This window comes from Phocoena sinus, chromosome 6 (assembly GCF_008692025.1).
Source record: "Phocoena sinus isolate mPhoSin1 chromosome 6, mPhoSin1.pri, whole genome shotgun sequence".
NCBI lineage: Eukaryota > Metazoa > Chordata > Mammalia > Artiodactyla > Phocoenidae > Phocoena > Phocoena sinus.
In genome coordinates, this window is record NC_045768.1 from 11992032 (window position 1) to 12005030 (window position 12999).

Sequence of the window (12999 nt, forward strand, 5' to 3'; positions counted from 1 at the left end):
CATTCTAGTGAGGATAGAATGGGGAGAAAGACAGCGTGATATACAAATGGGTCAATTATTTGTCAGGTAGTAATAAGCACAATGCAGAAAAATAATAGCTAAGGTGTAAAATTATAGAACAATATGTTATGTTGTTTACAAAAGGGGTACTTTTTAAGTATGTTGAAATAGTATGAGTTTAAAATGAGGCAGAAAAAGAAAACTAAGAATGAGGGAAAAAGTGAATTTAGGAATAAGGCTAAAAATACAGTTTAATAACTTAGCTGTAAAGTATGCTGAGAATGAGTCACAAATTTGGATCTAAGTTCTCTAGCATCTGACCCAGAAAGCTTTTGAAATATCAATATCAATTCACTGTCTATGACATAAGAACAGAAGGAGGAGTGTGGCTGCCTAGCAGCACGTACCCTAAAATGATGAAGATTAGTGGCCAGTCTTCCCTTTCCTCCTCTAGTCCTTTTTCCTGACTGTCCCTCACAAAGGACACCTTTAAGGACATAACCAGCCATATTCCATGAAAAGAATCTTAATCATTGTGGGGGAAAGATCGGCTGAAGGGGACAAGGGGTAAAGCCCCTCTGCAGAGGTTCCGGAGCCATCAGCTCTCTACTGTGCGGAAGCCACGAGTATGACTTTCTCCTGAGTGGAGAGCCATGGGGTAGGGTGTGCTGCATGTTTCCACTCTTGGCCCCTTGTCTTTGAGGGTATCAACTTTCTCAGTCTCAACCCCTCTCCAGGAGAAAACAGGCATGGTTACCCTGGATTTTCCAGTCACCTTGTTTCCAAGAATCATTTTGTGATTTTTCAGCTCAATTGATGTGTTTATTAGGCTTGATTTGTTTGCCAGGCATTTGAAACTCACTTTTCTTTGGTATACCCATTTTTTTGGCCTTAATATATGTTTTTTTAACTTTTTATTATGAGAATTTTCAAACACGAAGTAAAATAATGCAGTACACATCCATGTGCCCATTATAGAACTTCATCAATTGTCATCATTTTGCTAACCTTGCAGAAACAAGTGTTAATTATAATCAGAGATAAAACAGGGTTCAAACTTAGTGGACAAGAGTAAAATATACTTTTTTACCAACAGTCAGATGGTGAAGGTGGGCAGAAACATTGCATGGTGCAGCATGCTAAAGTACATAGAGGGTTATGGTCCTTAATAGGAGGATGCATCTTGCATGAGAGGAGGTGGGACATATTTTATAGGCCCCTCTTCATGCTGCAGGAAGAATCATGGCCTTAATATTGATTCCAAACAAACTGGTTCTATAGGTCCAAAAACTCCATACTTTTTTCTTTCTACTTCTGTAGCATATGTTAGTTAATAATCTTAGAATATGTGTTCATAGAAAAATAATTTGAAAATTTTTTGTTAGTTGTGCTGTATTGCAAGTACACTTCTAATATCCTTTGAGATTATCCATCAGTTATATAAAATATTTGTAAATGTATTGAAATATGTTGCTACAAAAACAATAAATGAATCTGATATGTGTGGAAAGGGCAGAGAGAAGTGGTGTTAAATAATTCACATTAGACTTTTAACAGTCTGTATTAAATTGGGAAACTGTGTCTTTAGTTTTTTTTGGAGTAAACAAATCAAATTTCTTTGGGACTCTTGGCTTTTGACTTGCAGCCTGTGTTAGCCTGGTGTTAACTCCAGACCGATAACTATTCCTTCTGAGACGCGATTTCTTAGGGAGAGCATATTTGCAGGACTCAGGCAGTGGAGAAGGTGTTTTCTTTATAAATATTGACAAGGGTATAGGCAAACGATGTTAGTGTATTTAGTGCGAAGTCCTACCTGAGTACTCTTAGAACTTACGATGTTACAGAAGTACTCTTGGCCTTACTCCCAATGAATATAAGGAATTTATTTACGATTTGAAATGTTCAACAGAATGTCAGGTCCTCCATATGAATTGGGTGAATTAATTTCAAGTTCTCTAGGTACAGAAGTCTACTTCTGCCCATTTTTTGTTTAGAGTAATATTTTATTTATATTGGCAGAATCCTTTGTACAGAATGCCATTGTTTATAAAGGCTAGACTGTTTGGCTACTCATTTGTGTGGCAGCCATAACAGTTTTTTGAGACACCTATTGGGTATAGTTGGGATTATAAAGAAATATGCTGTTGCTTTTACACTCCAGCAACTTTAAACATTAGTCAAAAGCTAAGACAAATATAGGGATCTTTAGGCACCTAGTTCTGGTACAGACCTTTTAAGTCAGTAACTGACAATGCAATGTCAACCAGTTTGACAGAGGCTTATAAAAATGCTAGTGCACATATTCTTCTGCAAACATCTAAAAAGCAGTTTAACCTGGAAGGAGATATTAAAAGGTGTACAAAACACACACACACACACACACACACACACACACACACACACACACACACACACACTGTTCTGAAAACTGTATTTTAAAAAAGATGAGAAATGCCAGGCATGAGTAGAAATATAAGAAGAGTGAACATTGGGGGAAGCCATAATGTAACCGGGCCTTGAGAGGCCGGGGTGGAGATACAAACCTAAACTTGTTCCTGGTTCACTTAGTGGTAGAGAATAAACCTAGAGACTGAATCTTTTCTTTCAAGTCTCGATTATGGTTTTAAGTGGAGAGCCAAAGGGATGGATAGTAGAAAGCTTCAGATGTAATTTTGTAATTAACAGGCATATTGGCTCCAAGGTAAAGAAAACTCCTTGATTTCCCTTCTGTGCTAATTTCCCCTATTGGATTGAGTCATAGAACTTAGAGGTCAATTAATCAGTCTTCCTGTTTTGCAAATTGGAAAACTGAGGACCAGAGGAGAAATAAAGAGTTAGAACATCAGGTGTTTTCCTTTCTAGCCTAGTGTACTTTTCATAGTGTGCGATTTTACTTTCCCCCTCACCTCACTGGTTGAACTTGGCTATTCTGTTTCTCTACCTCTCATCTCCAAATTAAATGAACCCAGGGTAGCCTCAGGTTTGCATTTCTGTTTTCCGTTATTTAAACCTAATTACTCTGAGGAGGTTTCCCCCATTTTCCACGGTGACACTCTGGTAGGTAAAACTTTTCTAACCAAGGATTTATAGATTTAGCACCATCTTTCTCTTTCTGCAAGGTGTTTCACGGTTTCAAATGTTGTGGGTTTGAAATTGTTGTTCTCAGTATTTCATCTGTTCTCTCTGGTGTCTGGTGTTTAAATAAACTGAATCTTGATGTAATTTGTACAGGTGCTGCAGGCAATGGGATACCCAACGGGCTTTGATGCAGATACTGAATGTATGAGTTCCGATGAAAAGTCAGATAATGAAGGCAAAAATGAAACAGTGTCTTCAAACTCAAGCAATAATACTGGAAATTCTACAACTGAAACCTCCAGTACCTTAGAGGTATACTTATATATTTTTTTCCTTGGAAAAAAAGTAATGTATGTTCATTGTCAAAAATTTGAGAGGTATGGAGAAGTATAAATGAGACAATCAAAAGCATATACAAGTGTATGTATTCCAGAGGCAGCCATTATTAATATTTTGCTTTATATCCAGCCTTTTTTCTATGTGTATTTTTTATGAAGGCAATCATATTTTCATATAGTTTTACATCTTGTTTTTTCACTTAACTCTAAAAATCACTGTATACATAACTGTATACTGTACAACACATGGATGTATCCTAATTTGACTAGCATTTCTCCTTTGCTGGCCATGGGAGTTGCTTCCAGCATTTCACAATCATCATGTATCAGGAATGTCAACAATAACTGAAAAGTGAAAAACAAAAAGATCTAGGGACTTCCCTGGTGGTCCAGTGGTTAGGACCCCATGCTTCCACTGCAGGGGGCCCCGGTTCCATCCCTGGTCGGGGAACTAAGATCCCACAAGCTGCTGTGCTATAAACGAATGAATGAATGAATGAATATGTGTATGCATGTATGTTTGCAAACTTAAAAAAAAATCTAATGGGGAAATTTAGGATTATTCGAAATTTGTGCTAAGCTATGGGGGTCAGTGGGGTCATCATTGAGTTGGTCCAGCCCTAAAAAAGGCGTCTGATTTAGTATGTTCCTCAGACTCTTGAGCAAGTCCTGACCTATGACGTATTGTCAGAGATAATAGAATGAGACAAAAATTCAAGTACTGAGTATACACGGCTTATTTGGGAATTCATGGGGCCCTTGCTTATTGCATTCTACATAAGAAAAATTGGCTTTAAATAACCGCAAGAGCTTACATTAAATTTAAAAAAGTGTCATTTGTAAGAATGAGTATCTGTCAAGGACCTAGTGGACTATAATTTTTTCCCCTTTTAGTACCTGCTTACTGCTAGATGCTGCGGAAATTGTGTCCAGAGCCTTAAGATGTTCTCAGGATAGAAGGGCAAAAGATACGCTCGTAATTACAATGTAATGTGATAAGCACCGTGATTGCAAAATGAATTTAATAATGTATAATCTCAAAGGAGGATGTGATTATGAAATGTACATACGTGTAAAATCAAAGAGAGTAAACTGTGAGCTTGGTTTGAGATGATGATTTTGCTATGTGGGGAAGAGGTGGAAAGAAGGCATTCTGGGCCAAGGAATAGAAGGTATAATATCTGGAGTTGTGAAAGTAAATGTTTGAGAAGTACCAGGTAGGCCTGTATGGTGGGGACTGATGGGGCTGAGGCCTGTGGAAGCCATGCCTGACTCCTCATGTGATGCTGTGGAGGATAGAAGACATGGCACCTGGCTTTAGAGAGGACCAGTCATTCATAAGTGGTTGTCACAGGCAGGCCAAGATGGTTTGCTGGCAGTGTTGTAAATAGTAAGAGAAAAAGAGCACGTTAATTATGAGGTACAGACTGTTAAGTTCAAAGGGAATTAAGAGAGCAGCGTGGGCTAAACTAATAGCAGTTATGAGAGTATGTGGAGGTTCTGGTTGTGAATCCGTCTCTGCTTTGCTTCTGTATAATCTAGTAGTGGGGAGGGGAGAAAGCTCTTATTCTTCATTAAAATAGTAATAATTGATTAGAACTGCAAATATTTTTATCTTGACTCATTTTTATAAAGTGATTTCAGATTTGGAAAGCAGGGAGTGATTACCATAGTTTCAGAAGTTACTCATTACCTTTTAAAGATGGACTCCAGAAATTTGCCTTGAAATTAAAAAGATGTAGATTATTAAAAACTCTTCAAGAAGTGGTTTATTACAAAAGACCCAGGAATGTTTATTAAAATTGTCTTTAAAAATTGTCCAATGTTTCACTTTTATAGCATCAACCACTTATTAAATCAGCGTAGAGTATGTTAAGAGAATCTTGCTGTCCATTAGGTTTACATACATGAAAATCCTATTATATGTAATAATTCATTTTTGTTCAGCATTTCTTGAGCAATTGCTGGGATAGAATTACAGACATGCTCTCTAACCTCAAAAAGTGCTCAGTCGTTGGGTCTTTCCTTTCTAAAATTATAGTTTTGTGGTGTTTTGTGGTTGGTTTTATTTTTGGTGCTAGCCTCTCTCTTTGTTTGAGCCTTCACACTCTTACGTGAATTACTTCTCTTCCTCACCTCTAGTCTTAACCTTATGTCAGTTCTTTCCACCACTGCTAGAGCAGTTTTCTAGTCTAATCGTGAATTTACCCAGATTTAAGTCTTTCAGTGGCTCCCCATTGTCCATGATAAAGTCGAAGCTCATTTGCATGACATGTGAAGTCCTTTATGATTTGGCTCCATCAAGAGTGTTTCTAATCTGGTTCTGCTTTCCTCTCCTCACTCGCTTAATACAGCCAAATGGAACTTCTTGCCATTTCCCAAACAAATGGTCTTTCTTTCTCTTGGGCCTTTGCATGGCTGTTTCTTCTGTCCAGAATGCCCTTCTCCTTCGTTTCCTCCTTCTCATGGTCTGGTACCTACCTTTTAAGGTCAGGTTTGCATGTCACTTCCAGGAAAACTATCCTGTTTGCCCTAGAAAATGATTCCTTGTACTGTGTTTCCATAATATACATGGGCTCTGTAATGTACATTGTTTTACAGTGATTAGATCAATCCCTCCTTCTGTACTCTAGCTCCTTGAGGGCCGAGAATGACTGCTTTTATTATTTTTAAATTTCTGAATTCATAGTCTGTAGCCTACTGTTTTTACTCTAGGTGCCATTAAATCTCTTTAGAGAGACTGAGAGATGTGTAGGCACATTTTGTTTCCGTCTCCCAAATTGAGAGTTATTTCTTCCTAATCCTAAAGATGAAAAACAATGAATGCTCAGGTGTCATGTGAGTCTCAGCTGTTCTACCTACATTGTCAGTCATTTAGAGTATTGTTCTTAGATCTTGAACACCCCAGATCAGACCCTGGAGTGCCACGTGATGGCAAGGCTACACTGCTCTTGAATACTGATCTGTTGAGACAGCCTGCTTCCATGGCAGGCTGGCCAGATGACTTACTGTGATGTTTACTGCTTGTAGAATTTCTATACCTTTAAAGATATTTTACCATTTGTATACAGAAGTGATCATGCATCCTAGCCCCTGAATGCTTTAAAGTACAATTCTTGAGCCTCTTTGTCAACGGAGACGTAGTATAATTGTATTAATAAGAAATCTAATACTCTAAAATCTTACTTGATTGAACCTCCTTTTAGGTAAGAACTCAGGGCCCTATCCTCACAGCAAGTGGCAAAAATCCTGTAATGGAGCTCAATGAAAAAAGAAGAGGTCTTAAGTATGAACTCATCTCGGAGACTGGTGGAAGCCATGACAAACGCTTTGTAATGGAGGTGTGTACCTAGATACAAGCCAACCTTATTTTTCCCCTCAAAGACATAGGATATCCTCAGCTTATATGTAAAAAAGCTTTAGACTGAGTCAAATCTCATGGTACTGTTTGACTTTTGGTGTTTTCTGTGTTGTGACACATTTAAATTAAAACTATGTAGAGGAATTGCACGGGGTAATTGCAGAGTGTTGTTCTTGATTTTAGGTAGAAGTAGATGGACAGAAGTTCAGAGGTGCAGGTCCAAATAAGAAAGTGGCAAAGGCAAGTGCAGCTTTAGCTGCCCTGGAGAAGCTGTTTTCTGGACCCAATGCAGCAAATAATAAGAAAAAGAAGATTATCCCTCAGGTATGAGTTAAGCATTAAACCTTTGAAAGATATTACCAGAATTAAATTTCCTTTCCTGTCTTTGTGCCACTTCAGGTTTTTCTAAAGTTACTTCTTTTTCTTGGATTTGGCAACCCTTGCTTTGGGTTTGATCATGAATAATAGAAATATGATTAGTGGTTCTCTGTTCTGTGGTCTTTTAGGCAAATTATTAAAAAGAGACTATTAGCATTATTTGGGGGATCTAGGTCATTCTTGAAGAGGTAGAGGGTTGGGACTTTAATGAGATACTAGCATTTGTTTAGTTTAGGGAAGCTGCCAAGAGTATTTGGGGCTTACTCTCATGAGAGTCTGCAGGTGCTCTTCCATTTCCTTTCCAGTTTTGTCCTTTTGCATTATTTATTTTGGGTTTTCCTTTGAGGGCGTCACAGTAGAACTTGACCCTTTGTTGCTTCTGTTCATTATCGACATTGGAAATGTCAGAGCTGCTAAAGGCCCAGGATTGTAACAAGGGTTGCAGTAAGAAAAGATGGCCTCCTAGTTGCACGCTTTTGAATAACAGATTCTTCTATCCATTCATTTACGTATTCAAAAATATTTTCTAGACATATACCATGTGCACGATTGTGAGGGAAAAGGAGATACGTTAACTATAAGACACATTCTCTCCCTCATGGAGAATACTGGTATAATAATGTCTGAGGGCTTGCCTGATGGCGCAGATGGTTGAGAGTCCGCCTGCCGATGCAGGGGACACGGGTTCGTGCCCCGATCCGCGAAGATCCCACATGCCGCAGAGTGGCTGGGCCCACTGAGCCTGCGCGTCCAGAGCCTGTGCTCCGGAACGGGAGAGGTCACGACAGTGAGAGGCCCGCGTACCGCAAAAAAAAAAAAAAAAAAAAAATAATGTCTGAATATATTATGTGATAGGAACAAGTCAAGTAAAAATGTTTAGACTAATAGAAGGAAGCTTAGATTATTTAAGATTCTGTGTTAAATATGCATATGCAAAGTCCATTATAAGAGGTTAGAATAGCTCTCATTTTATAGATGAGGAAATGAGGCTTGAACACATTAAGATACCGCTTGTAGTAACATAGTGAATTGATGGTAAGGGTTCCCTCTGAAACCTGGTTCTTCTCCTTCCAAAGACCATTGGCATGCTCCTGTTGTGTATTATATCCACCTGAGAAATTTGTTTTGTGTTAATTTAAACTTCTTGTATTTACTATAATAAACACTGCTTATATTCTAGAATTCAAAATATAAACAAAGAAAACGAACTTTTACTGAGATGAAATACAAAGAAAGCGTTTAAATTGCAGTGGTACCCATGTAGAGAGAGGATAAGTGGATTTTCTTTTTCTAAAATCTTCCTAGAATATGTTCTAAGTTAGTGGAAGGATAATTGTTACCTTGTTTGTTTTGGTGTGTTTTTCTCATGCGTTACATCTTGTATATGGGTCAGTTAATTTTAGTGTTTAAAAAAGCCTGTGCTATGTGCAGATACTTACTAGGTAGTTAGGTTTGGTTCTAGGAGACATGAGCTTGCTTTGTGTGGAGTCACTCTGCTGCTGCCAGACTACTACTTTCTGACTACATTTGACTAAGCTGTGTTTTTAAAAAAAAATGCCCGCATGAAGTTCACTCATTTTTAGAAATTTTCCATACTAAAAGCTATAGAACTCACGTGTTCAATGTGCTTGACAGCCAAGAAGCAGTCTATTTTGGTTGGATTTTTTTCAGCCAAAAGGAAAAAATGGCTGTTCTCTGTGCACGATACATTCGACCTTGAAACTGTCTTCTACCCAGTTACAGAGGCTATCCTAGGATTTTTTCAGTGAGAGATAAATGTGTATATGCACTGACTATTTAAGCGGTCTGAGATGCTGTAGACTTGATTGTACAGTGCTTTTGAGGCTCTGCACCTCCTTCCCTGCAGCTTGGTTATAGCAGGGAGTATTAGCAGTTTTATGAGCTTGAGTTTTTATAGCATCTTTATATTAAAAAGTAAATATAATATGTAATTTAAAACTAGATATTTTCTTATTTCTTAAATTTTCAGTTTTGGAAAAGAATGTTCTAGCAGCCCTGTGTACCGTTATTCTTTGTCCTTATCTGTTCTACTTTTCAGAGCTTTGTATCTATTTTCTCAGTTGCTCTTTCTACTCTGAAGTAAGGAAAACAAAGTGGGTATCATAATTGTCATTTTGCAATTATTGGGGAGACTCCCATAGAGATTATGTGACTTTACCAGAGTCCCATAGCATTTTAGAGTAAGAAGAGACCAGAGGTGATTCTCTCTCTCTCTCTCACACACACACACACACACACACACACACACACACACACACACACACACACACACACACACACACACAGAATTGCATGACCTTCCTGAGGTCTCAGTTACTTACATCAGGAACTGGCATCCACACCTTTGGTCTTCCTGTCTTAGTTCCTTTTTTTTTTTTTTTAAACCCCACTCAGGTTCACAGCTAACTCCAGGTGGTTTGTTGTGCTATTTTTTTGTTTACTGGGGGAGAATTCAGTAAATTTTGAACCTAGGTATCAAGTGTCTGTAATTGCTTTAGTCAGGCCTAAAATGACTTTGGATGTAATTTGACTGCTGAAATTTGTGTGCAGAAAACGAACTCTTTCTGGGTAACCCTCAAGTGAAAGGAAGAGTTTATTTGCATACTTCTGTGTGCCAGCTCTTCTCCAGAACAACTCTGTAAGATGTCATTTTCATTTTACAGATTATAAACTGAAGGTTCAAGGTCATAGACGACTAATCTCATGTACAGGCGCAAGTTTCTCATAGAGGTTATACATTACAAAGTTGATGAGATGATCTTATTTCTCTCAGTAATGAAATGTGTTATTTTTAACAGGCAAAGGGTGTTGTGAATACAGCTGTGTCCGCAGCAGTCCAAGCCGTTCGGGGCAGAGGAAGAGGAACTCTAACAAGGGGAGCTTTTGTTGGGGCCACAGCTGCTCCTGGCTACATAGCTCCAGGTACAGTGCACCCTGTGAGACATCTGCCTCCTTTTCTGGGCCAGAGTTCCAAGAACAGCCTCTCCTTTATTTTCCAGGGTTATACAGGGTTTCTGGAAACATAATATGGGTATAGGATGGGTGTGCACCGAATTTCAAAAGAAGAGAATCTACAGAATGTTACAGGTTTTCTCCTGGAATCTGCTGAGTGACTAGAGGCTTTCTGGAGGGAGGTGACAGATGAGGAGTATTGCGCTTGGTTGAGGGGACATATTTTGACAATGAGATATGAGCTCAAAGATATTCCACAGATGGGGAGTTTGGATACCTGAGCAGAGTGTATTCGGTGGGGACATAGATGACAGATTGGGTATCACAGGTGAGAAAAATGGCTGGTAAGAGCTACTTGATTGGGGTGAAGCCTGGCGATGTTAGCATTTCTTTAACTCTATGTTGGGGAGCCATCAGGGGCTAAAGAAGTACAAAAAGAGGAAAGGGGGAACTTACTTATCTAGAGCTGAGTATACACTAGATACTTTCATATAAATGATTTCACTTAATTGTTTTTAATCTTCACAGTGTTTCCTCAAGTAGAAATATTTTCCATTTTTCTGGGTGAGGAAACTAAGTTTTAGGGAGGTAAGGCAACTAGCTCAGTGTGAGACATCTTGTAAACAGCAGAGCAAAGATTTGAATGTAGGTGTTTCTAATTCCAAAGTTTATATTCTTTCCATTTCACCACATGGCTTGAGGAAGATGGGAAAAGATGCCCTCTGCTTGCCTTCTGTTCTGATCCTTGTATCATCTTAGCAGTAGCTGTACCTCTGTCTCATTAAAATCAAATTTTCTGTAATATTGCAAGTATGGAACTTTGAACTTGACAACTAAACCACTAGTAGTTGTTGATCAAGATGAAATGGTCATAAAGATTGGGTCTTATCCTGTCATTATTTTTTTGCATAACACTCTTAAGAAGTTCACTTAGGTTGTGGTTTTTTTTTTTTTTTTCTAAGAAAGACTTAGAATAGGCTTTTTGGGAAGTTCTGTGGATGATGTGGCTTTGGAATTAAGCCTCTAGAAGTTGATCCCAGTAGGGGCATAGCTCAAAGATGTGTCATATAAACAATGTGTACTCTTATTCAAATATTGTGTGCCTGCTTTGACACACAGCAGACATGGATTTTGTTCTCCTGCAGTGTTTGGTCTAAAGGTGAGACATACTAATGGAATACTCACGACTGACTGAGTTGCTGTGATGAAGGAGAGGGGCACGATGCTGTGAGGGAACGTGACAGGAAACCTGGTCTAGTCTGTCGGGGACTCGAAGGTTTCCCTGAAGATGTGACACTTGAACTGAGCTTTGAAGAATGAGTAGGGGTTAACTCAGAGAAGATTGGGACAGAAGAACACCTCACACAGAGGGAATAGCACATCAGCACCCTATAGTGCTGGTAGGAGGGAACTTGGCTCATTTGAAGAATTAGGAGGAGGCCAACATGTCTGTAGTGTGGAGAGCACTGTGTGTGGGTGAAGGGGGAGGGGGTGGGGGGAATTTGAGCTAAAGTGGGTGCTCAGTCCCGTCCTGGAGGCTGTGGTTTGGATTTTGGTCTTAGCACCTAAGTACGGGGGACGTCCTGAAGGGTTCTAAGAGGAGTAAGGAGATAAGACTTTCAGACTTTATTTGTAGCATGAAGAATGGCTTGTAAGGATAGAAGTCGGCATGCCAAGACAAAGTAGAAGGTTTTTGTAAGCTCAGAGACTAGACTAGAGGCCGTGGAGGGATCTCCAGGGGGTGTAGGGAAGTAGATGGGGGTCAAGAAGTGAGCAGATGGAAGAACTTCAGAAGCAGAATTGATGGATTGAATGTGGAGAACGAAACAGAGTGAGGTTTCAGGTCCCTCCCAGGATCTTATGCTGGAGGAAGTAGATTGGATGGTGGCACCATTGAAGGAGACAGAGAGCACTGGAGCACTGAAAGACAGTGTAAGAGGGTGGTTACAGTTTGGTATTTTTTGTGTGTCCAAAATTAAGACATTTTTCTGTGCATCTCACTATTTCTATGGAAATTTATTTATTTTTGCCTCATTTAATGTCTTATTTAAAGGAAGCAGCTTTCATTAAACAGTAGTAGGCAGGTTACTGAGGTGAACTCTCTTGCCTTTGGTGACGTGCTCGTCCAGTTTTGTCCAGCTGCTGGGCCATGGGACGTTTTCCTCACGCCCGAGGGGTCAGCAGCCATCAGCTAGTGGCAGTGATTGTGAGAGGAATCCTGCTGTCTGCCTCTCTGCTCTGTAGTAGCTTCTCTTACATCATTGCACTGACCTCTGTGAAAGGCCTGTCTTCTGAAGCTTTTAGAAAGGAAGTTCTTTTATAGCCTAGAGAAGATTCAGATTAGGTCAGTTTGGATTATGAATAGGTTATATGCCATTTGCAGAGTGTATTTTGTGCAACAGGGAGTGTAGTAAGTATTTTTACACATGTTATTTAATTACCTTCGTCTGCCATCAGTTTCTGCAGAAGACTGAGGCTCAGGGAGGTTAAATAGCAGGTGCGATTCAGAGTCACCTTAGTGAGGCGTGAAGTCAGGATTAGAACCCCAGTGGCCTCATTAGTGGCCGGCTTAGTTGTTATAGTTTCATCTCTTTAAGGAGGTTTTAGTAAAACGTTTGAAACTGTAGCCTTAGCCAACCAGCTACCTTTTCCTGGAATAGATTTGATATACAGCCTTCTTTTTTAAGCATTAATCTTTTTTTTCTTTTTTTTTGGCTTCTGATACTTTTCCTACTGTATATTTCCTACTGCTTATTTCAGCTGCCTTGTGTCCTCTTGAAATATATGATTTAGTGAGCACTAAAGACTAAGTTGTACAACCCGCAGTTTTATATGACTTAAGTATAGACTAAAAAGTGAAAAACTTTATCT

At 39.1% G+C, this 12999-nt stretch overlaps 1 protein-coding gene across 6 annotated transcripts in view; it reads left to right on the forward strand.

Moving 5' to 3' along the window:
* Positions 1 to 12999, forward strand: part of STRBP (spermatid perinuclear RNA binding protein) — a 148268-nt gene that overhangs the window by 117183 nt on the left and 18086 nt on the right. For all 6 annotated transcript variants that reach the window (XM_032634116.1, XM_032634111.1, XM_032634112.1 and 3 more), the window contains exons 13-16: positions 3232 to 3390; positions 6623 to 6757; positions 6961 to 7101; positions 9975 to 10098. In XM_032634116.1, coding sequence (XP_032490007.1) covers positions 3232 to 3390; positions 6623 to 6757; positions 6961 to 7101; positions 9975 to 10098 — 559 coding nt within the window. The remainder of the gene's footprint in view (positions 1 to 3231; positions 3391 to 6622; positions 6758 to 6960; positions 7102 to 9974; positions 10099 to 12999) is intronic.